Source organism: Heterocephalus glaber, unplaced genomic scaffold, assembly GCF_053883595.1.
Source record: "Heterocephalus glaber isolate CG9 unplaced genomic scaffold, H.glaber_assembly_v1.0 deba00000281, whole genome shotgun sequence".
Classification (NCBI taxonomy): Eukaryota; Metazoa; Chordata; class Mammalia; order Rodentia; family Bathyergidae; genus Heterocephalus; species Heterocephalus glaber.
In genome coordinates this window covers 7,379,348-7,404,799 of record NW_028258139.1, presented here as the reverse complement: position 1 = coordinate 7,404,799, position 25,452 = coordinate 7,379,348, and the positions used below count along the sequence as shown (strand labels likewise).

Below are 25,452 nucleotides of genomic sequence, written 5' to 3'. Positions count from 1 at the left end.
TTGGCTTCAAGGCTGAGAATGATGCTCCTACTGCGCACACTCGTGCCCTTCAGTCCCTGCAGACTCCCACCAGGCAGAGCAGCGGGCACCTGACAATCCCAGTCTAGAATATCTGTCTTCATTTTGTCTCTCATCATTCGGTTCCCATCTCTGTATTCTCTCTCCAGAGAGGTTTTCCACCACTACCTCTCATAACTCAGGTCTTTCCTAGATGTGCTCATCACTTGGTTTATTTCTGAAAGTACAAGTGTTATAGTGTCAGCTTGTCTTTTTGGCTGTCACATACACTGGATTAGGCTCCATGAGGACTTTTATTATGCTAATGTTCACATTGCTAGCACCTAGCACAGCACTTGGCATAGAGTGCAATGCTTCAGACATATCTGTTCAATGAGCACATGAGCACAAACATGGCCTTTTGACATCTGACTGTACTGTTCCTAATTACTGGTCAGCAGGTTCACACCTAAATGCTTGTGTCAGAGGGAATGCACACGCAGCAGAACACCCTACATTGATCAACTGCTACAAAATTCTTCTTTACATTAGGCCAAAATCTCTTCCTCTGACTTCTGTCTAGCAATCCTGGTTTCTCTTCCTTCTGATGACCAAATATTGCTATTTTCGTTAGGCCATAATTGTTGGGTTTCAGGTCTAATCAGGAGCCTAGAGCTACTTCTCTGAGGAAGCAACAGAGTAGGAATGGTCCTGAACATGCCCTGATTTTGGTCTCTAGTTTAAAAGAATAATCGTAATTATTTACACAGTAAGAGCAAGTGGAAAAGTACACTTTCTCCCCAAAAAAGATTCAGAGAAACTATTCATCCACTTTATATTCAGATTTGGAAGTTAACTGAAGATTTACAATGGATTAGAACAATGATAGGGTTTTAGTTCACAATCTATGCCAATATTCTTGGAAATTTTGTCACAGTTTCTGATTTATAAGAAAATCGAAGCTGTAGCTAACAAATTCTTTATTTCTACATTTTGAGAAATGTATAACTATCAATTCATGCCATACTAATGTCTCCAATCATAGCTTTCATGAGACGGATCTGGACTGTCTAGCAGCCTTGTCTACCTCTTCTTTGGGCTATCCCCTTGCTGTCCCATGGCCTTTCACAATGGCTACAAGCCACATACCAAAGTGAGTTGTGACTCCCTCTCCAAGGCTCTGGCCTTAAGGTAGAGAGGCCAAACCCTTCCCAGCTCTACAGTACAAATTCGAGGGACACTGATGATCCTGTGTCTACCCATGGAGAAAGCTGATCTCCAGAGGGGAGGGGAAGTTGAGCTGTGGTGGGCAGTGGAGAGAAGAGGCAGAGTATGGCCCAGGCAGTCCACGAGCCAGGCAGACCACAGATGGAGGAGGACAAACATTCCCGCTGGGAGCCATGGGTATCGTTCCTAGCCAGAGCTGTCAGAGGATACCACAGTTCATAACTAATCTTAATTCACACAGTGCTGCTTCTGCAATCGTGGTTTGTATACCAATACTGGAACTAGCTGTACGTATCTTACATACAAAATAGGTGTTTCTGACCAATCAAATTTGTGAAAATGATACAGACCTTCTCTCGTTTTTGTTCAACAATGCCTTTTTTGGCATAAATCAAACTGAGTTTTTCTTGGTTCTTTAAAAATCGTCTGCGTAATCTTAGTATTTCTGCCCGGTTGTTTGTGCCTGAAGAACATGAAGCAGGTTTGGTTACTGACAGCCCAATTCAACATGGGTAACTGGCTTCAACTCCTTCCAGATCCCCTAAAGTCAAAGTATGTGCTCATCTCCACTTTTTAATGTAACGCTTATTTAATGCTTTCTTAAAGACAAACCTACAGGGAGCAGCAGAGCAGACAGCTGAGCAATTCCAGAAGTGGAAGAACAGCAGAGCTGTAACTACCTCAGTGACTCCTAGCTCAGCTATGGAGAAACAAAGATGCAACAAGGATGGTGGGTGGGGCCGGATGGGCTTAGGAATGGAGTGAGGGCAGCAGGAGGCCAGGGTGAAAGGTCAGCGTGGGGTCTTGGCATGGAGTTGGCTCTCTGTAGACATTCACTGAACTGCTCTGAGTCCCTTCCATCTCCCAAATAAACTGCATACTTCTTCATCTTCATCCTTTTTATTCTCTCCTTTCCTGTATCCCAGGCTCCCAGGTTTCTCTCAACGGCCCCTCCTCCAGCCAGTCTTTCTGGATTCTTTCTCCATTCTCCACCAAGATTTACTCTCTCTCACCTGTGGGACTTGGTTTGCTAGTTCTACCCTACCTGACAATCAGAAATTTATTGGCTTATCTACCCTAATATTCCAGAAAGTCACTAAATGAATTTTTTTCATAGTTTTTCTTAATAGTTTTTCTGACACTATTTCTGAAACTGATTTTTTTAAATAGTTTTTCAGAAAGACCTAAAAAAAAAATGTTTTCAACATGGCAGGTGCCCAGACATTTACTGCACTGAGTTTTAATGTACTTAATTGGAGAATAGGTTATTTTAAATGTGTTTCAGCAAATTACTTACTACCTTTCACTTTGTTATCCACCTCATCCCCAGGCAGGCTCAGCCTTTTTTCCCCAAAATTAGATCCCACTGACTTCCAGGGTACTCTCTGGGACCTTTCACTTCTCTTGTGGGCAAAGAGGAGGGAAGAAGACAAAGAATCAGTTGACGACGAGGAGATCGTATAATCAGCCAGGGGGTCAATACTGCTCCCAGTCAGCCAATTAAATGAGCTTCTTTCTTCTGCAAAAGATAGGATAAGAACAGTAAGGATGCGGAGCATCACATAGCACAGCTGCACAGGGCAGTGAGACTTCCTTGATCCCCTGCAACACTGGACAGAGGTTCTGTCAGAATCCCAGTGGATGGCCCAAGATAGACCAGACACCTGAGCCTCAGTGTTCTACTCCCTCTGGCCTCTGTGATTATGAAAGGAATGCTCTGCTTGATATCTACTCTAAGGTGCTAAGGTCCCATCATTCCTAATGCTAGTATTACAGAATCTCCATTTTAACTGGAAATCGGTCCTACTTCTAGAAACAACAGAATGTGAGAAATATATAAAGTGTTAAGATATTGAAGGGCCAGGGATTTAGCTCAGTGGTTCCGCTGCCTGCTTCGCAAGTGCAAGGTCCAGAGTTTGATCTCTGGTACCAAAAAAAAAAAAAAAAAATTGAAGTGTTTATATATGTATAAAACGATTAGTATATTATTCTACAATTAATACCAGGCAGATCAAAGGAATCAGGCATTTGAGAAAAAACAATTTAGTACACTATAAACATAGTAAATGAGTTTGATCTAGTTTGACTTTGCTTTTGAATACTTCAAATCTGATGCACTAAGAAGTGTTTTTTTTGTGCAAAACTAAACATATATATACTCAACATACTACATATACTGAATACACATATACTGAAATCATCCCTGTTTTCCTAGTCAAAAAGTAATCCTTTTTTCTTCTTTTTAAAAAAATGTGGTAAGATATATGTAACATTTTGCATTTAAACCATTTTTGAGCCTATGGTTCAGTGCCAGTAAGTTCATTCACATTATTACCATCCATCTCCAGAACCCTTTTCCTCTTGCAAAACTAAAGCTCTGTACACAATGAATTACAGCTCCCTATTTCCCCCCTCCTCCAGAGGATCTGAGTGTTCTAGGAACCTCAATCTTTTTCTCTTTTGATTAACACATCTTTCTTGTGGTCCTTAAGATATTTTTGCTATTATCACTTTACTTCTCTCACAGAAGGTCAAGGTTCTTGCTATAACAGACTTTGTTTGCAAAGGTCAGAGTGTCTAGTTGCTGGTTACCTGCAGTTTGTGTGGGTGTGAAATCATATTGCTGTTGAGTGGCCCTTACTTGCCCAGCCTTTGGCCCTTGAGCTGGGAGGGAGTCTTCCTGGGTGCGGGTCTGCAGAGCACTTGGGGAGGCCTGGGTCTCAATAAACATTGGTGTAAGAACAGTACTTCGGAAACGCCAGTCAGGATCAATGGTATACTCCTGCAGGTAAGAAAGTGTAAAAGGATACAATGTTCCTCTATAGCAATACTAAAATATTTCTATTTAAAATTCCATGAGACCCTCAGCAGGTAGTACTATCATTTCATATTTTTTGTGAGAAATGACCGAAGGATCTTTTCTAAAAAAGTTTCAGCAAACAATTATTTGCAAAGTAGGAAAACTGATCACTACTGGGGAAGAAATCATTCTCCTACCCTTGTATTTTGCATTAGAAGGTGACACCATACTCAGGAGTGGCAATGGCACTACTTCACACCTGCTACAATCATACAATGTGGCTCTCCTGTGAACTCATCTATGCTAAGCTCACGACAGGCACAGGTAGAGCATCCCTAATCTGAAGATCCAAAATCCAGACTGCTACAAACCTGAAATTTCTAAAGCAGCTACATGATGCTTCCTGTGACAGGCTGCAGTTAAAATGCAGACCCACTAAAAAATACTGTATAAATTTATATCCAGGCTATAGGTATAAAGTGTATATGAAGTATAGAGGTGCAAGCCTGTAATCTTAGCACTTGGATTACATTTAGGCAGGAGGATAGCTAACAGTTAGCCTGGGCTACACAGTGAGTTCAAGGCCAGCTTGAACTACATAGCAAGACCCCTGTCTCAAAAAAAGAAAGAAAAAGTTATACATGAATTAAATCTTGTTTTTACACCTGGGTCTCCTCCCCAGGATATCTCATTACATATATGGGAATATTTCAGTATGCAAAAATATTGGAAATCCAAACCACTTCCGGCCCCAAGCATTTTGGCTAAGGATCCTTACCTAGTACTAGGAAGGTCAGTATAAACTGGACACAATCAGCCCTGCCCACAAGGAGTGTCTATCAAGGTGTAGAGCACTGTGACTATTATAGCTGCCATAACAAATCACAAAGTTGGAATCTCCCAGTCAGGAGAAGTAATGGGAGGGGAACAAATCTAAATGGAATCTGAGAGAATAAAGAGTGAAAGCCTCCCAGAGGAGGGATACAGCACATCCAAGAGTCTCAGAAAGGAATGCATGCACATTCCAAGACAATTAAGACTGAAGTTTAATGCTAATAGAAGATGTTCATCAACAAACAAGAAAAGTGTATAAGATTAATCATGATAGACAATTACTTCACCTGAAATTCACACTCTGACAGAGGGTGCTCAAACATGAGGTTTGGGTAATCTGGGCTCATGCTGGTCATTTCAAGCAGAAAATTTGTTGCTAAACTTAAAAAGTGGCCTTCTATCTTAGGAGAATATAAGGAATTTAGTGCCAACAGTCGGTCCAGTGTATTTGAAGGTAACCTGGTTTCATGGCTCCAGAAATTCCGAATGATTAATCTGAAAAGCAGGGAGGAAGAAAGCACATGCACATGCTTAAACACGAAAGAGAGTGCTGCACAAGGTATCCTGTGGGTAAGGCATAGCTTCCTACCCCCAGAAAGCTTCACCGAAAGGGAAACCACATCCAAAACTGTGTAACGGGTATAATATGCCTTATGAAAAGTAATTTGCTTTAAAGAAGGGGGAGATCCTCCAAATGTAGCATATTTAGCAAAAGATAAGAAACTGGATGATTTTCTTTTCTCATCTCTAAGTTTTTAGTGAGTATACAGCAATTTTGAAACTGAAAAAATACATATCCTTCACTGCTTTGCAATGCATTCTAAAAATTACTCCTAAAAATATTTAAAACTGAAATTAAATAGGTTTATACTTTAATTTGAATATTTATGAACATATTTTAAAAGCCCAGTGAATTTAAAATTATAGAATGAAAAAATAAATTATATCAAATTGTACAGTAAGTTTATACCTTTTCTTACATAATTGTACTTGATAAGACATTGATACAACTGAGTTAGAACAGGCAGTTTAGAGAACAAAAATCATCATCCATACTTCCATATAGAGCTGCATTAAGATTTTCTATCTCTAATGTTTTAAACACTTCAATATTAATAAACAGTATAATCTCAACTATTTCTGTTAAAGGAAACAGATCATTACTGATTTTCTTTTCATTGTAAACCACTTTTTAACTCACTGCACTAGCAGATAGTGCTTTGTCCTTACACCTTTTTCAAGTTTTATGTTAAAGTAACTAGTAAAGTAGCTAATACAAACATTTTTAAGTCTTACCCTTCATAGTGTTGACTATGATTTTAAATATATTTTTACTAAACATGAAATGCAGGAGGCACGGAAAATGCTAATACTACAAATACATTTCCAAAACTACTGAAAATACTTGAAGCTATTCTAGAAAGCAATATCCCTAAAACTTAATTGGCTTGGCCCAATTATCCTGGGAGGAGCACATACTGAAGCCCAAGGTTCTCATCGATCAAGCCTTGAATCAGCACATCTTTTGCCAATCTAAATATTTCCTGGGAGTCATCATCCTTTTGACTTTCTGGATCTCTGTTTGAAAAAATAACAAAATGACAAAATATTAATACTCTGTCCTAGCCTTTCTATTCAACCCTAATCAGTGTCTAGAATTAAAGTAAAAAGCCTGGCTTTTCCTTTGGACTGTAACACCCAAGAGTACTGCAGGCCTGCTGGTGTTGTGTGTCCAAGTCTCAGACCTCCCTTTCAGTGTTCCTTGGCCTGCTAGGAGAGGGCTTGGTAAGGGCAGGACATGCCCAAGGGATGAGACTTCCTGGGGGCATATGTTCACATCTCTCTTGAGTGTATACCTATGAGTGGAACTGCTAAGTAATAGGGTATTTAGAGTTATACAACACAAAATCTTGTATAAATATGTGGAGGTACATTTGAGCGAGGGGGTAGGGATGATTTCAAATTTTTCAGATTCATACAGGGACTTTCTGACTAAAAGGGGGATTTTGGTGTCCTGGAAAGCAATCCTAAAGAGAGAGATTTTGAGGGCATGCATTTAGGTAAAGAACTTAAGCTGAAGAAAGAGCACATATTTCACAAATTGCAGAAATCAAAAAGCTGTGTACATGTGTAAAGGTGGGTGGGGAAGAGGGTGCAGAAACAGCCAATACCCTGATCCAAAAAGATTGTGTAAGCTTGAAATGAAGGCTGGGCCTTTGTTTCCCACACACACAAATATAAGATAGGCGAAATAAGTAAAGTAACTGTGGATAGAGCTTGGTGATGTGACTGACAAGAACAAACAAGCTAACTTGACCTTGAGCTGACTGAGCTTAAGACACTATACCTCCTTTTATATAGAATAAGGGCCACCCCACTCTGCAGAAGAGCCCACAGCTGGGAGCTTTGTTCCATTCAGGGACACTTCTTAAACTTGTCAGATCTTATAGGGGTAACAAGAAAAACAAGATTTATAAGAGGACATTTATATAATCCTTTTGTTTGCTTGTTTATTTTTTGGTTTTTTGAGACAGTCTCTCACTGTAGTCCAGGCTGGTCTTGAACTCACTATGTTGCCCAATCTGGCCTTGAACTTGCAACAATCCTCTTGGCTCAGCCTCCTGAGTGCTGGGATTACAGGCGTGCATCACCATGCCCAGTGACACTCATATACTTATAACTCAACCAATAATTTCACTTTCTGAATATTTCCTATATGCTAAATGACTAAAATAAAGATATAATTCAATATACTGAAATAAATTTATTTTAGTTATTAATCATATGGTAAAAAATGTTTTATTATGTCCCAGATTATGAAAGGTACCCAAATAATCACTAAAATAATATAAAATGTCCACTTATAGCTTACCTGTAATTATCATAAATCCACATAAGAATGTTATACATTTGTTCCCTGCACATTGGAGAAGGATGGGAAACGAATTCTACGATAGCGTTCAGAAGTTCTCGGAGTTCTATTGGTTTTAATTTTGACATCATCTTATAAATTATGTCCAAACACACTTTTTGTCTTTCATCATCTCTATGATACAAGAAATTTTTGAAAACACAAATTGAGTAATTTCTATTTCATATATCCAAAGTATGTCAAGCAACATTTTCTTTTTTCTGTTCTGTAGTTTCAAATTTTGTTATAATACATAACAATATACATAGAAAAATTACATTTTTTCTTACAGTACTTTGATGTTGTTCACTCACCTATGTCTCATGACTTGAATAAAGTCCTTGCTCTTTAACTGCAAGTACAGGTCTGATATTTCCTCTGCACGAGAAAGTATCACCTCCAGACAAAGTGTCTTCATCACTCCATGAAATTTTGGCAGCAGAAAGAACACTGCATTCAAAAACCTAAGTGGTGGGACGCCTGGTGAGAAGACCACTGACAACCTGGGTATCTCCTCCTGCCAGAGCCACCCGGTGCCCCGTACCTGTCTGCCAGGGGAGGAAAGCTCTTCACTGCTTTGTTCAAGCACACGATAAATTTGTCCTCCATTGTATTCTGATGTTGCCTCAATTGTTTTACAACCAGTTCACAGACTGATTCCTCCAGTATCTGAAAAATAAAGTTTCTTTTCAAATAAACAAAAGTGGAAACTTATGTTAAGTACTAGAAAAAGGTTTACCTTGACTAGTTAAGTGAACTCAGGGAAGGTATCCAATGTTATCACCTATAACAAAGTTCACAAAGATGATGAAACGAGAAGTGTTGGGAATGGCTACCAGTTTGCAGTAACTACTGAATACCTCTGAGGGTTGGTATCCTTGAGTTCCTGTGAGGGTCAGCAAACAGTGCCACATCACAGGAAATGTGCTGAGAGCTGATGTCATGTGCTTCCTTCAGACACAGAAACATTGCAAACAAATCCTTTGAGAAGCTAAACTAAAAATTAGTTCCCTTTTAATATGACTTAAATATAGTTTAAGACACAAAAATACCTGGTAACTAGGTACAGTGGTGCACATTTAGTAACTGTTGCTACTTGGGAGGGTGAAGCAGGAGGATTACAAGTTCAAGGCCAGCCTGGGCAACTAAGTGAGGCTGTTTCAAAAATTTAAAGAAAAAAAAAAAAAGCTGGGGATGTAGCTCAGAGGCAAGCGCTATGTTCAATCCTTAGCACATACACAAAAAAGCTGGTTACCTCTAAAATAAATTATAACTGAAGTCTGATCTTACATCCTTGATTTATTTAATTTTATTCTAAATCCAAATAAATCTGTGGTCAGGAAAATGGATTTAGTTTTCTGAGTTAGGTTCCTTGGTATCCACTTAGGATCACCTGGGATTTCCTAAGCCTCTCCTCACCCAGCCCAACATCACCCATGGCCTGGACTCCATCCTGCTGGACCAAGATACAAACTTTGGAATCACAGATATAAGGATAGCTTTTAAAGCCTTGAGGCTGGATGAGTTGGGCAGGAGAGCAGTAAAATAAAAGACCAAAATGAGGAAAGGCAGTTAAGGAACGAGAAAAGAAACTACCAAAGAAATGGGAAGAAAGCCAAGAGAATGTCCTGGAAGCAATGGCTGCCTGTGCCACCTGGGAAGACAACAGCATCTTTTGTTTGTTTGTTTTTTCTGGTGGTGGGGATGGAACCCAGACCTCATGCAAACTATGCAAGTGCTTTTCCACAGAGCTGTGCTCCTAGCAGCAGCAGCAGCACTATGTTAACATGAGAGGATACCATATAGTATAGAAAGCCTCTCTGCCCACTACTCAGTTAAGTTACAGCATATAGTCGCCATATATGGGCCCATGCAGTCATATACACCTCTCTGATAGGTAACTTTTACTTAGCAACAAAGTAATCTGAACATGTGCCACACTAAAATACTCAAGGTTGTCATCATAGTCTCATAAAGCCTGCAGGCATACAAGACTAAGAAAGGTCCCTCATGAAGTACCACCCTGTTCAACAGCTTTATTAATGTGGAAACTGGAAGTAGAGGATTTGGCCCCAACAATTTAGTCCTAACCGCAATAGCTATACACCAAGATAATTTTCTCCAAAAGGAAATAAAGTGAAATGAATCAAAGCTGGTTCAACACTATCATCTTGATTTTTAAAATAAAGTCAGTTATAGGGCTAGGAATGTACGCAGTGATGGAGTGCTTGCACTTGCCTAGCATGCTCAAGTCCCTGGATCTGATCCTCAGTACTAAACACACACAGACACACACACACACACACACACACACACACACACACGATGCCAATTTTTAAATGTTTGCCAAGATTTCTGGTGTTTAAAAGTCTTATGTCCTTTTAAAAAAAACTGAGCATTGTATCTGGTATATAATAGGAAAGACAATAAAAATTTAATGAACATACTTTATTAATATATAAATTAATAGATGCCCAGTTTGTCTGAAACAGCATATAAAAAATACATGCAAATGTAAAGCATTTAGAATTTTTTTACACACTTACATTTTTTTTCTTAGTAACATAATGAAGAATAAGTCCTAGAACTTCTGCAGCTGCAGCATAAACCTCTTTATATTTTACAAAGGACATGTTATTGACCAAAGCTTGAAAGTATCTACAACAAATACCAAAAACAAATATGCATAAACTAATCCATTCTGACATTTGACATAAAAATATAACAGTCCTCCTCCTCATACATATTAATAGCAAAACTGAGAAAATATGCACCTAAAAGAAACACAAGTTGGTTAAATGACTACGTGGTATGACTATGTCTCTAAGAAAGTCCACTGTCTTATCCTAGGGGACCTCTGTGGATAGAGTAAAACCCTCTGCTGAACACCAGAGAAAACCACAATGAAGGACACAGCGACTATCCAAGACTGCCAGCAAGGTACTGACTCCCTTTCTAAAGCCATCGGCTATGACAGGACAAAGACAGTATGATGATGGGAAAGAGAAGGCTCAGACTCTGTGAGAAGACTCCTTGGGCAGCGACACATTCACTGTCAACCTTCAGAGACTGTGAGGCTGGAAGCTCAACAAGGTAACAAACATGGTCTACAAGTGAGCCGGTTCCCACCTCAATGTGCTGAGCTACCACTGTTTCAGCCCTCAGGCCACATGTTGTCTATGATACCAGCAGCTAGTGACTGGTTTTAGGAGGCCAATAAGGAGAGTCAACCCCAGTGATTGACATCACCCTGCTGAGGTGAGGAAGTCCGAAGGGAAGGGCTGAAGCCTACACAGCAAACATGGTGTGAATACTGACTTCAAAATTCTAAATACTGTAGTAGTAGGAGGAAATACCTTCTGTGATGTTTTAAACTAAATCTGTAGAGATTCTTCTCTTCACAAATCATGTCCACCCCATCCTGAAGAAGTAAATATCTTGGCTCAGGGAAGGACAGGTTGGGATTGGGGCGGAGAAGACTGGAGGAAACTGAATCTAACACCTCTTACCTGATAACACATACATTAAAAAAGTGCTAATTTTAAAAACCTACATTGCTTATTCACTCTAGATATATTACTTCTCTCAAATGACCTCTAAACAAAGCCTTTAATGTTAGGTAGAAAGATTTTAAAACCAAGAGTAGTAGTGTACACCTATAATCCCAGCTATTCAGGAGGCATAGGCAGGAGGATTGCCAAGTTGAAGACCAACCTGGGCAACTTAGGTGAGCTTAGGTGAGATGATGGGAGAGGCAGAGAGAGAGGGAGGGAGGGAGAGAGGGAGAGAGGTGTTGGGGAAGTAGTTCACTGTTCCTTGGATTCAGTCCTCAGTATCACAAAAACAAAACAGAAAAAAAATTTCTAACATATTCTTCTAGTCCTTAAATGTATTAACATTGAACCGTGCTCTACTCTGCCAGTCCAATACAGGTAGACATTAGCTTAAAAAGAGCAAAGCAAAAAATATGACACTTACTTAGTACTCTCTATGCCACATTTTGGGTCATAGGGAGGCAAGCTATTGGCCATTACAATTCCTAATAATTGAATCCCTACAGAATTGTCCTTAGAATTAGGATCTCGACTGGAAAACTTTTCAAATATTAACCTGAAACATAAGAACAAAAGAGAAAATAAATTGTCATTCAATGAAATGAGAAGCAGTAAGACAAATACAGTATTTTCTAAAGCTACCTTTCAGCTAAAAGTGTAAGGAATACTTTTTTCTTTCCATACCCAAGACTCTTCTTGCTAACTCCCCCTTGTTCACGTCTGGGTCAATGTAGTTTGTAACATAGGGAGTTTTATATTTCTTATATTTTAAATATCTGCCCAAATCCTTTGTTAGTTGACAATGAAACTTTTTTTGAGTGTTAAATTTTAGCTTTCCTCAGGCTATGCTAAAATGAATCAAACAAAAGTCCTTACAGGACACCCCTGAGGTGAGGCCATCCAGGGAAGAGTGCACCCCAACTGCCCAGTATGGTATAGGCACAGTTGGAGCTGAGCCGAGGGACATACTGGAGGCACTGTCCACCTAGACCCATTTCTGGCATCAAACTCTGAAGACTGGTTTTATCCCCTTATAAATGAACTCTATTTCAAACAATGTTCCTTATTCTATCATTTTATGTAATTACATTTTGTTGCAACCACCATTCACAACATGCTTCATTTTAATCTAAATTTCTAAACAATACTGCAAAAATTAGTAAATGTATACCTATATGGGATGGAGAGGCAATCCTTCCAGCATTCAACAAGGGTTTTTATAATTTCAAGGTTGTGTCTAAACACAGCTCTTTTAGAATGGAAGACATGTTTCATTAGGAAATGAAGCAATCGATTTGCTAACACTTCATCTTTAGGGACCCCCTGAAAAGGCACAGAAATTTTGTATTAACATGAAGTATTCCATTGTAGCATCTTTTAACCCAAAAGTTTATTTCTAAAAGAAACCTAGTATTTGCTAATTTTTTAGGGCCAACCACTGACCTTCCCTGGCAGGCTGTGGCGGACATTGACTCCGCACAGACTTGGGCACAGCCTACACATTGCGGTGTCTGAGGGACCTGCAAGGGCACTCACCCTGGCTAGCCTGTTCTTTGCCTATCTGTCTCCTAGGCCAGAACCTCTTTTCCTAGGTCCCTTTATCTGAAGCTTCTTCAAGAGTCTCTGCTGAGCCCTACAATGGGGCAGGAAAAAACCCCAGGAAGACCTGTTCCCACCAGAACCCAGGATTTATTTTTCTTACTTACTTACTTACTTATTTATTTATGGTACTGGGGATAGAACTTGGGACCTTGCGCTTGCGAGGCAGGCGGTGGAATCACTGAGCTAAATCCCTGGCCCATATTTTTCTTATTTTTTCCATGTTACTAGACTATAAATTATTTTATCACATGAAGACAAAGAAATTAGGGAGGCATGGCGGTGCATGGTGCAACACTGACACTTTGGAGGCTTAGGTAGAAGGATCACAAATTGGAGGCCAGTCTGGGATAAAAAGCAAGATCATCTCAAAAGAACAAAAACAAATGATCAAAATATATTATACATATTGAACACCATCCCCCCAAAAAGGGTGGGGCAAAGAGGTAATGAGGGAAAACGATTAAATATGTTATGTACATTTATAAATCTGCGAAAATGAAACCCATTTATCTGTATAATCAATATGTATTAATAAGTAAAAAAAGACTAAGAAATCTAGATTTGGTTTTGTGAAATAAATGACAGACACATCCAGAAACAAATGCATTAAAAAGTTACACATATCTATATTATGTTTAATATGGACTATGCACACAATGTCCTATAAAGACCTTTGTACACTGTCAGAGTTCCTGGTGTTAAATGAACAGGCAAAGTTCCAATACACATAAATCTATTTGGGTAGATGGCATGCCTGCTCAGTGCACAATTGGCAGTCATATGATAGTTACTTAGCAATTGCTACAATCACAGATGACAGCCAATGCTCTGGGAGTAAATAAACCGGTAAAGAAAGGTAAAAAATTCAGACTTCAGTCACCACAGAAGTCTTCAGAACCTCACATCCAGGATCTATTAAGATCTATTTTACACATAATTTCAGTACATCTATTATCTAGTTTCTAAGCTCCTAACAAATAATGGCAACAAAAAAGAAACACACACCTGACAAGCAAGGTTAGAGGAATTATCAAAAACAGGTAAAAGAAAACAAATGCAAGCAGTGTGAGCCATGTAGCAGAGGAGCAGCACAGCCATATAACAACTACTGCAAAACAGTGACTCCATCATTAAGAACAGTAAATCAGCTGCCCTATTCTGTCTGGGGTATCAGCAAAGGAATAACCTACTACATAATAGATACATCATTCCTTACTGTAGGGGTAGCCACGCCTGTCCATGAAAGAACAGTAGCCACTATCTCAACCACCATGTAGTGAATTCCTTCTCCCCCACTGTTTTCAGCAACTGCCAGGTGCAGCAAGGGGCCAAGCCAGTGCTTTGCATAAGGACGAAAGACCTAAAACAGAATTTAAAAAGTCAAATATGGAAGAATCATTCTGAATCAAAAAAATATTAATACAGGGCCGGGAATTTAGCTCAGTGGTTCCACTGCCTGCCTCCCAAGCGCAAGGTACTGAGTTCAAATCCCGGTACCCCCCCCCCAAAAAACCCCCAAACCACCAAAATATTAATACAGAAATATATCCTCTATTAGCTAAAATTTTATGACTTGTCCTAAACTTAAAATAGATTCAAAGTATTCTATATAAACCCTCTCTGTCCCACCTGAGTAATAAGTTATCTATAGAAAATTCTTTTACTTTATACAAATCCATAAGAAATGTGAAAAATAAGGCTATAAAAATCAGGTAGGCACATGAGCCTAAATTTTTTCATTTGTTCCTATGTTAGAAGTCATTCTTTTATAAACTTCACATGCTTAAGATCTCTGAAATCTAAATAAGATGGTATCCATGTACTAAATTCCATTGAATTCACTTTAGGGATTGCAGGAGAATGTCACTTCAGTTTTTTTCTTTTTGTTTTTAGAATGAGCTTGGAAAGCAAGACTAAACATTATAATCCAAGCTATCTTCCTTCTTAACCTTTCCACACTTTCTTTCTCAAATACATTTTCTAGGGGATTTCTCATCTACTCTCATAGCTTAATCTGTGGGATCCCACATATTTTTTTGATCATCACCTGTAAGAACAAAAAAATCAGCACACTCTGTGTAGGTCTATACAGTCTTATTTATAAATAGCATATATAGACTTCTTTACTATGTTATTAAACTATAACAAATACTTAAAATGTTAAAAATAAATGAAAATATAAGTTCTTTTATAAATATAAGTTCTTTTATATAAGTCTTTTATTCCATAAGACAAAGACTGTTTAGAACACTGCCTTTTGGGAACCATTTCCCTGACACAACAGGCTTCAGGTACATACATAGCTCCATGATGTGACCCAAGGATGACCTAGAGAAGCTTCACACCCACATGTGCACACCAAGTGCATCAGACTTCCCTGTCAGCCAACCTCCCATGTCCAGGCCCACTGAGAGATTATCCAAAAAACATCCAGCTCCTTTTCAATAGCTGTCAAGTCAGTACTAGGAGGCACATGAACTAGAAATCATACTGTGCCCCTAAATGTTATGGAATGAACTGTGTCCCCAAAAAAGGTATGTCCTCCACATAAAGTCTCAGAATGTGACTTTTTTTGGAGGCAGTTTTTGTAGTACTGGCGATTGAACACAGAGCCTTATGCATGCTAGGCAAATGCTCACTCTATCACTGAGCTACATCCTGATTCCTTTTTAATATTACTACTTTTCTGATTTTGAGACAGGGTCTCACTAAGTTATCCAGGCTGGCCTCAAACTTGCAATCCTCCTGCCTCAGCCTCCAGAGTAGTTGGGATCTGAGATATGTGCCACCACATTCAACTAGAGACAGGATTCTACAGAGGTAAATAAGTTAAAATAAGGTCATTAGGGTGGGTCCTAATCCAATACATATATGTAGGTATTCTTATAAAAAGGGGAAATTTGGACACAGAGAAATGCATGGGGGAAGACACCATGAAAACAAGAATGCTACCCACATGCCCAAATGCCTGAAGTTAACAGAAGTGGGGAGAGTCTGGGATCAGACATCCCCTAAAAGCACTCATATAGAAAGAATGCCAGGCTGAGGATTTAGCTCAGTGGTTCTGGCGCCTGCCTAGAAAGCACAAGGTCCAGAGTTCGATCCCCGGTACCAAAAAAAAAAAAGAGGAAAGAATGCCCATGATACCTGGATCTCAGACTTCTGGTCTACAGAACTATTGTTTAAGCCCTGTTGTTTATACCTGTGACCCTCAGGAACTAAAACTCTAGCAAGAACCAAAGGAAAGCATTCCTTGCCACAGCCCCTGGCAGCCTCTCTACTTACATCTGCAAAATTGCCTAGAGAGATGCTACTGGACAAATCTCCTACTGTCACCTCTCTACCTAGAGGGCTTCAGTGGCTCCCTGCTACTCAACAAATGAGCCAGACTCACTGGAAGGGCCCTGGTGGCCGGCCCACCTTACCAGTCCCTTGAATGTCTCTCCTCTAGACCAGGCCCCCATAGTCCATGTGATCAGTACAGACATACTGGCTCTCTCAGGGGTCATTTCTGCTCAGACAACTACTTCTACACAGAACACAAACTCCCAATGCACTTAACCACGCTTAGCTCAAGGGCCCTCTCCAAAATCTACTTAACTCTCCCCTGGTGTGTGCTATATGTAAACTAATATACTTTCCCTGAAAATAAGAGTTAGCCAGAAAATAATCAGGCTTGGAAAAAATGCCAGCCCCCAATCAGCCTATCCTTGCCTTAACTGCCATCACTGTTCTCGTGCTCAGTGGCTACTCTGTAAGGCAGGTTTGATATCTCGTTTTCAAGGCTGACTTTTCCAGCTAGCTCTTATTTCTGGGAAAACATGGTACCTAAGAGAAAATCAGCTATTTTTCATACAGCTATTTTTCATACATTTTAACAAAAATGTCTTCACCCATTGTTATGCTATTATAAACAGAGAAGTCTTAAGAAAGCCTTAAGCTTTAAGAAAGTTGGGCTGGGGATCTAGTTCAGTGGTTTCACCGCCTGCCCTGCAAGCGCAAGGACCTGAATTTGATCCCTGGTACCAAAAAAAAAAAAACAAACAAAAGCTTTAAGAAAGTTGCCATATATACTCTATGCAAAGTTCATTTCTAATTCAATAGAGGATGGGGCCGGAGATTTAGCTCAGTGGTTCCGGCACCTGCCTCGAAAGTGAAAGGTCCTGAGTTTGATTCCTGGTACAAGAAAACAAACAAACAAAAAAATAGAGGTTAATTTACATGTTTAAGAAAAAAAGTGTTGAACAAGTAGATAAATATAATTTGCTAACTTATTACCAGAATAAAGATGCCATACTCTTTCCCTTTACAGCTTATTTTACTTGGTATTTTTTAAAGCAGATGCATAGAACTATAATAATTATTAAAGAAATAATTTATTTACCTCTTCTGTATTAATAATAAGCTTGGCTAAGAAGAGACGAATATTTAATGGTACCGCTGGATTTCCTAGTTTGTCATGAAGAAACTTCATCCAAGGAGGAAGATCTTTTGGCACTGAACTCTGAAATAAAACACAAAACTACCTTAAAAAGTGGAATAAAAGAATCTCACATTTTGATATAAGAAAATGACAAATTAAGACATGGACAGCAAAAATGTTTGACAGGCAGTGCAGTTTAGTCTTCAACATGAAAATTTCCTTCTCAATATGACATCAATAAATAATATCACCACAGACAGTACATTAGTAAAAAAAACACCTCTTCGCCTTTGGGTGAGCTCAGATTTCTCTGCATGTGTTTAATCAGGGCTGTCATGGTTGCCATACATTCATGTTGATTGAGCTCATCCATCTCTAACTCCAAGATATCCTCTTGGATCTTAGTGTCTTGACGTTCCTGCGGAAAGGGAAGAATTGAATGATGTGAGGTGTACTTTTAAACATCAGTGGACATAAGGTGCTCGAAAATTTGGTAATAATAATCAAATTCACTTGGATATATTTTCTTAGTAAACAACTAAGAAGTAAATAGGACTTCCAAGTTTTTCTTACATTTCCAGGTACATATTCTCTCCCAGATCCCATCTGTTTAACCACTCCCCTGGGGTAGCACCTCAGGTCACTCATCCCCACTACTGTCGGTGCAGTCACTCCCCTGAGGTTACACTTATAGCCAGATTATCTCTCTGCCTTGACCCCTGGCCTCCTGACTTCCTTCCTGTGTTAAGGAAATCTGCTGAGTCAGCAGGATAAAAGTCTGAACCTTAGATCTTGGAAAATTGTCAAGATTAACTCTCCAAAGATGACTAATAGAGAACTGACTTCCCCTAGTAATGACAGGCTATAGCTGTGACCCAGACCCTCTTCTCTACAAACCCCAACAATATTCTTTTAATATGTGAAATGTGATTACCCGTCGCCGAAAATGACCAGCAGTAGATTTAGGGTCTTGGGAGTTGTATGAATAGCTCTGGACTCCAGTTGAGAAATCAAATTGACTCATTTCCTCACTCAGGCTACTGTCTGCCATGTATGACAAGGAAGACATATAATGAGGACCATCTAAAATAGAAAGAAAATGCAGGTATTTAATCTGGAAGAGATTAATCTCTCTAAATATTAAAATTAAAGGATGTTTTTAACTAAGGCTTTCATCAACCCTGTGATTCTTAGCCCACTGGCAGATTAACAAATGAGGAAAAGATCTCTTTTTGCTTTTGTCATTATCTAGCAGTAACTCTACTGTTATAGACAAAGAAGTTAAACTAGATCCAATTTTTTTTCTTGTATTAAATTCTTTTCTTGGTACCTTGTAGGTACACAACACAATTACATTTCTCATTGGGAATTGTACCTTTATATAATCCATCTTGGTTCTTATTTTTTCCCCATTCCTAGCCCTCCCTTCACGCCCTCCACCCTTCCCTATTTACAAAGACTTTATTTCCATTTTTTCCATTTCTCATCATTTTTTCCTTTCCCTTCTTTCCTTTCCCCTGTGCCTCCCACTACCCCTAGCCCTTTGGACCTTTTCTTCCTATTTTACATTATCGATTATGCATTCTAATCATTGGTACATTTTAGGTATACAATACAATGACATTCATCATTGGAAATTTGCACCTTTACATAGTCTCTCTTGGTTCTTGATTTTCACCCTTGCCCAGCCCTCTCTTCAACCCCTCCAGCCCTCTCTATTTACAAAAATTTTGTTCCTATTTTTCCATTTTCTCATATTAATCCCATTCCCTTCTATCCTTTCCCTTAGCCCTCCCACTTCCTTCCCCTTTGCCCCTTTTCTTCCTATTTTACGTTACCTATTATACATTTAGTCCTTATTTACACTTTCAGTTTCTCACACCAGAGAAACTATTCGGTTTTGATACATGTGTGTCCTATTTATTTCACTTAAGAGTACTGTCTCAATGTGCATCCACTTAGCTATAAATGCCTCTAATTTCTCATTTTTTATGGCTGAGTAGTACTCCATTTTATAAAAAAACCACATTTTCTTTATCCAGTCTCCAGTTGATGGGCATCTGGGCTGTTTCCAAGTTTTAGCTATTACAAACTGTGCTGCTATGAACATGGGTGCACATATATCACTGTGGTATGATTCTTTTAATTCTTTGGGGAAGATACCCAGCAGGGGAATAGCGGGGTCAAATGGGATTTCCAGTCCTAGTTCTTTGAGGGATCTCCATACTGATTTCCACAGTGCTCGCACCAGTCTACACTCCCACCAGCAGTGGAGCAGGGTTCCTCTTTCCCTGCAGCCCCGCCAGCATTTGTTATTGATTGATTTCATGATAGCAGCCATTCTTTCTGGAGTGAAGTGGAATCTCAGCATTGTTTTCATTTGCATCTTTCAAATGACCAGTGATGTTGAACATTTTTTCATGTGTTTATTTGCTGTTTCTACTTTCTTGTCTGAGAAATATCTGTTCATTTCAGATGCCCATTTTCGGATTGGGTCTTTAAATTTGGGAGGTCTGACCTTTTTAAGTTCTTTACAGATTTGAGGTAGTAGACCTTTGTCTGAGGAAGAGCAGGTGAAGATTTTTTCCCACATTGTGGATTGTCTCTTCACACTGCTGGTGGTTTCTCTTGCTGTGCAGAAGCTTTTTAATAAGAAGAGATTCCATTTGTTGATTGTTTGTGCTAGTTCACGGGCAACTGAGGTTTTGTTCTTAAAATCGTTTCCTACACTGATGTCTTCAAGGGTTCTACCTAACCTCTGTCCCAACTGGTTCAGAGTTTCTATTTTAATATTTAGATCTTTAATCCATTTTGATTTTAGTTTAGTGCATGGTGAGAGATATAGGTCTAGTTTTAATCTTTGGCAATTGAAGCCCAATTTTTCCAGCACCATTTATTAAAGAGGCTATCTTTCCTCTAGTGATGGTGTTTGGCTCCTTTGCCGAAGATGAGATGGCTGAGTGTGTCTGGCGTTGTTTCTGCATCTTCTAATCTGTTCCACTGGTCCTCAAGTCTGTTTCTTTGCCAGTCCCATGCTGTTTTTATCACAGTAGCTTTGTAGTAGAGTTGCAGGTTGGGGATTGTGATACCCTCTGCCATGTCTCTGTTACCTAGAATTGCTTTTGCTCTTCTGGGTCTCTTCTTGCTCCAAATGAATTTTTGGATTTTTTTCTTGAGGTCTATGAAGTATGTTGGTGGGATCTCAATTGGAATTGCATTGAATCTATATAGCAGTTTTGGAAGTATGGCCATTTTCACTATATTAATCCTTCCTACCCAGGAGCAGGGGATGTCTGTCCATTTTCTGATAACTAGATCCAATTTTTAACAGAATTTCTTTGCAATTAAAATTTTGCCCATAAAAAAATGTGGAAAAAAGTGATTACTGAAAAATAGCTAATGTAAAAAAGGTAGGGGTGCAGAAAACTGGTCCAAATCTTTTTTCCTCAAATCAAGACATGGTGATAGAGCTATCAAAAAACGTTAAGCAAAAAAAAATGAGGTAAGGAGAACTTCACAAGGTAGTGGATTAATTTTAAATAGGGAGGCCAGGGAAAGTCTCCTCCACAGGTTGATTTGAAACAAAATGTCATGAAGCTTGCTGCTGTCTGGTCCTGGAGTATTAGTGGGAAACAAGTACAGATGGCCAGGGTCCGAAGCAAGTCCAGAGCTCACAAGGCTCCGGCAGGGGCTGTGCTGCTGAAGCAGCATGGGCAGGAGGAAGGCAGCAGGAGAGGCTGGCATGCAGGTCAGAGGCCGTGAGCAGCTCTGTCCTGAGGGAGATGGGAGTCACTGCAGGATAGGACTTGTTTCTAATACAGATTTTTACACATATCTAAGTAATAAACATAATCCACATAAAAACAAAGAAACATCAACCCCATCTTGGCCCATCTGGCCACTTGGAGACCTTACAGAGTTAAACTTAGCTGATTACATTTCTTTCAAAATATAATTCCAGTTGCCACTTTAAAAACTTTTAAAAACTCATTTTCAATGCTTTGGAACATTTAAAATATTTTCTATTTACATAAATACCAACAATTAGAAACTTTCTAATCATTTTGAAAATGTCCTACCTGAATCCTCATTTGCAGCCTCTCTGACTTCTTTCCTAATTTCAATGTACTTTTTTTTTCTTTCCATGGGAACCTATTAGGCAAAGCAAATACACCATTTAAAATACGTTCGCCCAGCACCTGGAAGGAAGCTCCCCACCTCCATCCCAGGCTCCTAGGGCAGAGAAGCTCAGCAGGTCCTAGAACCCGGAAGGAAGCTCCCTGGCTGCCATCCCAAGCTCCTAGGGCAGAGAAGGTGAGCCGCGTGGGCACCAGAAGCACCCCCTCCCATGGAAATGAGAAGACACGTAAACAAGTCTCAAAAACAGACTTCTGGATCACCTACAGCAACCCCAAAGGGAAATGAGATGGAACAATCTGATACTCAACCACCTGGACTCTCTGAATTGGCAATAAAATATGTTCAAGTCATGGTCGTGCTTTTTGTTTTAGTAACAACCCGGCAAAACCAAATTACTAATTTCTTTAAAAACTTATCAAATTTTAAACAATTCAAAAATATCTACTACATATGTGTGTGTACCATAGAATGTAAAAGTAAATATAAATATGAATTAAAGGTGTATTACATACTTTGGTGTCCCTTATGAAAAGCTTTCTGGGATATGACTAGTGGCTTCTTGTACCGGCACTGTCTTTCCTTCACAAGTCAAGAGAAGGAAAAATCCAATTCTGATGAGTTTCCTTGTAGCTGCTTGAGATTTTAACTCAAACTGAAAATAGGTTTTGTAATTGCCAGTTTATAGAAATAGCATAAAATTGCTAGTTTTTTTGGTTGAAAGTAGATTTGAATACTTCACATGTTCAATATAATACATGTTTTTCTCTAAGAGCACTTGGTGTTTTTTGCTTTTTTTTTGATACCGGGGATTGAACTCGGACCTTGTGCTTGCAAGGCAGGTGGCGGAACCACTGAGCTAAATCCCCAGCCCGGCACTTGGTGTTTTCAACTTACAAGTAAAATTAAACATTTCACTCACCTCAACTTCTATGGGAAACATATAGCAGCGATTCAGGTCTATCAGATTTTCAAAAATAAGTAAGTTCTATAAATAAAAAATCACAGAAAATATTTGAATGGCAGAGGTCCTTGTTTTGTTTGTTTTTGTTTTGTTTTGTGGTACTGGGGACTGACCCCAAAGCTTTTGCACCAAGGTACATCACCATCCCCCTTTAAAATTTTTTATTTTGAGACTGGGTCTTACTAAGTTGATAAGCTGCCCAGGCTGGGCTTGAACTTAAATCCTCCTGCCTCAGCCTCCCAGAGTGCTGTGATTACAGGTGTTCTAGATCCTTATTGTTGATGCTAACTATGGAATTAATTCTACCTAATAACTTATATATAAACATATTAGCTTTAAAATATATTTGTGCAGAACTAAAAAAAATCTAACATTATAAGAAGGTACAAATTACATAACTTCAATTTACATAATCTAATTTTTGAAATCCTACCATGACAGCAGTAGTGAACACTTCTGGAGAGACCTACCTTTTCTGGCTTTTCACTAAACAGAAAACCCTGGTAAAATTTTAATTCATTGAAAACACAGCAGATAACAGAAATGGCACAGTTATATGCAGCACAATGATAAAGTCTTCTCCTTTCCAGTAACTGGTTCTCTCCTGCCATGTTCTCTGTAAATGCATCGTGGCACAACCTGCAGAACAGACCAAGTTTACAAATAATGTAATTAATTATAATTAATGTGATGTACTTGATATGGAAATCAATGCTTGAACAGGTATGGTGGCACACCAGTACTCTGGGAGGCTAAGGCAGGAGAATCACAAGTTAAAGCCCAGCCTGGACAATTTAGCAAGACCTTGTCTCAAAATAAAAGGCTGGAGATATAGCTCAGTGTGAAGGCCCTGGGTTCAATCCCCAGTTCTGAAAAAGAAAACAGAAAAGAAAAATTGATGCCTGAGCTCAGCAATGCCAGACAATAGAATCTAATTCAGGTCAACCTCTCGAGTGTCAGTTTTATGCCAAGCATAGCACTGGGCACTGGGATATAAAGACGGGCATGTCACCATCTCACAGCACAGACCACAAATATGGATCTCAGCACAGAGTGTTAAGCATAGCTACAAGTACAAGAAGTAACGAGAGAGAAGCAAGGACGACAGAGCAGTCTAATCTAAGGAGCTTAGAACAAAAGATTTAAGAGAAAATGTCAGAGTTGAATTGTTCACTGTCTTTGAAAGACAAGGTCTGCCTGTTTTCTGGCCTGGCTTTGAAGTCCTAGACTCAAGTGATCCCCCTGCCTCAGTCTCCTTAACAGATGAGAAATACACCACAGTGCCCAACTTGAGTGAGTTTTAAAATAAAGAGTTTGCCAGAATAGATATGTACACAGGCATTATGAGCAGAGAAGAGAATCATCCAGAACATAGGATGAACTGGGTGTGTTTTGGGAGGCGGTGGAAGCAATAGTGGCTGGCAGCAAGTGAGAGGAAGGTTCTTGGCAGAACTTGCCCATCATGCTCAGGGGCGGGGACTTCATCCTGCAGGACAGGATCAACAAACTATACTTAATAGCCAATTACTTCTCAAACAAGTTTTCTTGGAACATAGCCATGTGCATTCACACAGGCTTTATTTATGGCTTACTCGAAGTACAATGTTGTAGTTGTGACAGATTATATGGCTCACAAACCAAAAAAATATTTGGCCCTTTACAGAAAAACTTTGTCCACCCCTGTTACTGAAGTCCAGGTGTCATTGAAGGGCTATGGGCAAAAAAGATGAAAATATCAGACTCAGACTTCAGCTGCATTATCATTCTGGCAGCAGTAGGGACATGGAAAAGAGGTTAAGCCTATGAACAGAGAGAATTCTAAAGGACATTCGTGTAACGGCTCACAAAGAAGTCCCATGCTAGAACAACCAGGGGAAGGGGAATAGAAACTGGTTTCAGGAACACTGAAAGGATAAAATCTAGCAAATTGGTAACTGACAGGGTATTAGCAGAGGTTGGAGAAATACAGATGAAGGAAGAATGAACTTTGATTCCCAAGTCTCTTGTGCATTAGGCAATGAGAGGAAAGAAAGTGACATCATTCACTAGGACAAGGTCAAGTACGGACAAGGTCAAGTACGGACTAGGGTAAGAGAAGAGTAATGATGAGTTTGGAGACAAAAATGACACAGGAAAGTCTATCTTACTTGGAAGAACTTCATTAGAAGACTGGTTTTAGAGAAAACTGATTAATCTGTGTTTTATAAAATACCTGTTAAAAATACCATTTTAAAAATTTCAAATGATAGGAAAAATAAAATTGGTTCTTATTATAAATCACACTGGTACAAATATATCAAGACAATCAGGGGGAAAAAGTGGTAGGAAAAAACAGTGAAAGAAATTAAAGAGTTTTATTCTTTACAAAAGATAAATATGGGATAAAACGTCTTTGTCCAATAACACACTAAAGTCAATCTAAGAAGTTTGTATATGAGAAAAAAAGAAACTATAAAAGTTCAGTTTTGGGCCGGGGATGTAGCTCAGTGGTTCCAGTGCCTGTTTCAAAAGTGCAACGTCCCGAGTTCAATCCCCGGTACCAAAAAAAAAAAAGTTCAGTTTTTAAGTAAAACATATATTCACATTATACAAATGTATAAAAGTATATGTACCAAAAGTATTAACAAATTAAATAAGGTAAAAATAAGTAAAATCTTACTTAACAAGTGTCTTTGTAAGCTCATTTCCTTCTGTAACACAGGAGCCATGGAAAACTTGATTAATTTTAGATTCCTTAGAGTGAACATCATCTTTTGAAAGGCGAGAATACATCACTTCTAGCACCTTGTAATAGCCCATCTTCTTGGTGATTTGAGTGTCAAAGGTAGATTCGTTTAGCTTTGAAAAGGTAACAAATAGTTGTCATTAGTCTTACTAAGCATGGAAAATATCTTACTCAATATATCAAGTTTAATACTTAGTGTTCTTTAGATCAGAAATAATCTTAAAAAAGAAGCTAAATCACTTCAAAAGGAGAGTGCCCTATTGTTTAGGGTTTCCAAT

General features: G+C 39.0%; 1 protein-coding gene across 7 annotated transcripts in view; it reads right to left on the bottom strand.

The window, feature by feature from the left end:
- Positions 1-25,452, bottom strand: part of Prkdc (protein kinase, DNA-activated, catalytic subunit) — a 166,097-nt gene that overhangs the window by 57,849 nt on the left and 82,796 nt on the right. For 5 of the 7 annotated variants that reach the window (XM_021249006.2, XM_021248991.2, XM_021248992.2 and 2 more), the window contains 19 exons: positions 25,109-25,287; positions 22,920-23,088; positions 22,408-22,473; positions 21,428-21,500; positions 18,283-18,431; positions 17,629-17,766; positions 17,310-17,429; positions 14,142-14,285; positions 12,495-12,646; positions 11,748-11,879; positions 10,316-10,427; positions 8,314-8,438; positions 8,084-8,233; positions 7,731-7,904; positions 6,338-6,436; positions 5,146-5,353; positions 3,817-4,006; positions 2,522-2,743; positions 1,575-1,687 (listed from right to left, as the gene is read on the bottom strand). In XM_021249006.2, the coding sequence (XP_021104665.2) occupies positions 1,575-1,687; positions 2,522-2,743; positions 3,817-4,006; positions 5,146-5,353; positions 6,338-6,436; positions 7,731-7,904; positions 8,084-8,233; positions 8,314-8,438; positions 10,316-10,427; positions 11,748-11,879; positions 12,495-12,646; positions 14,142-14,285; positions 17,310-17,429; positions 17,629-17,766; positions 18,283-18,431; positions 21,428-21,500; positions 22,408-22,473; positions 22,920-23,088; positions 25,109-25,287 (2,715 nt within the window). The remainder of the gene's footprint in view (positions 1-1,574; positions 1,688-2,521; positions 2,744-3,816; positions 4,007-5,145; positions 5,354-6,337; positions 6,437-7,730; positions 7,905-8,083; positions 8,234-8,313; positions 8,439-10,315; positions 10,428-11,747; positions 11,880-12,494; positions 12,647-14,141; positions 14,286-17,309; positions 17,430-17,628; positions 17,767-18,282; positions 18,432-21,427; positions 21,501-22,407; positions 22,474-22,919; positions 23,089-25,108; positions 25,288-25,452) is intronic. The other 2 variants (XM_021248994.2, XM_013068567.3) reach the window with 1 other exon arrangement.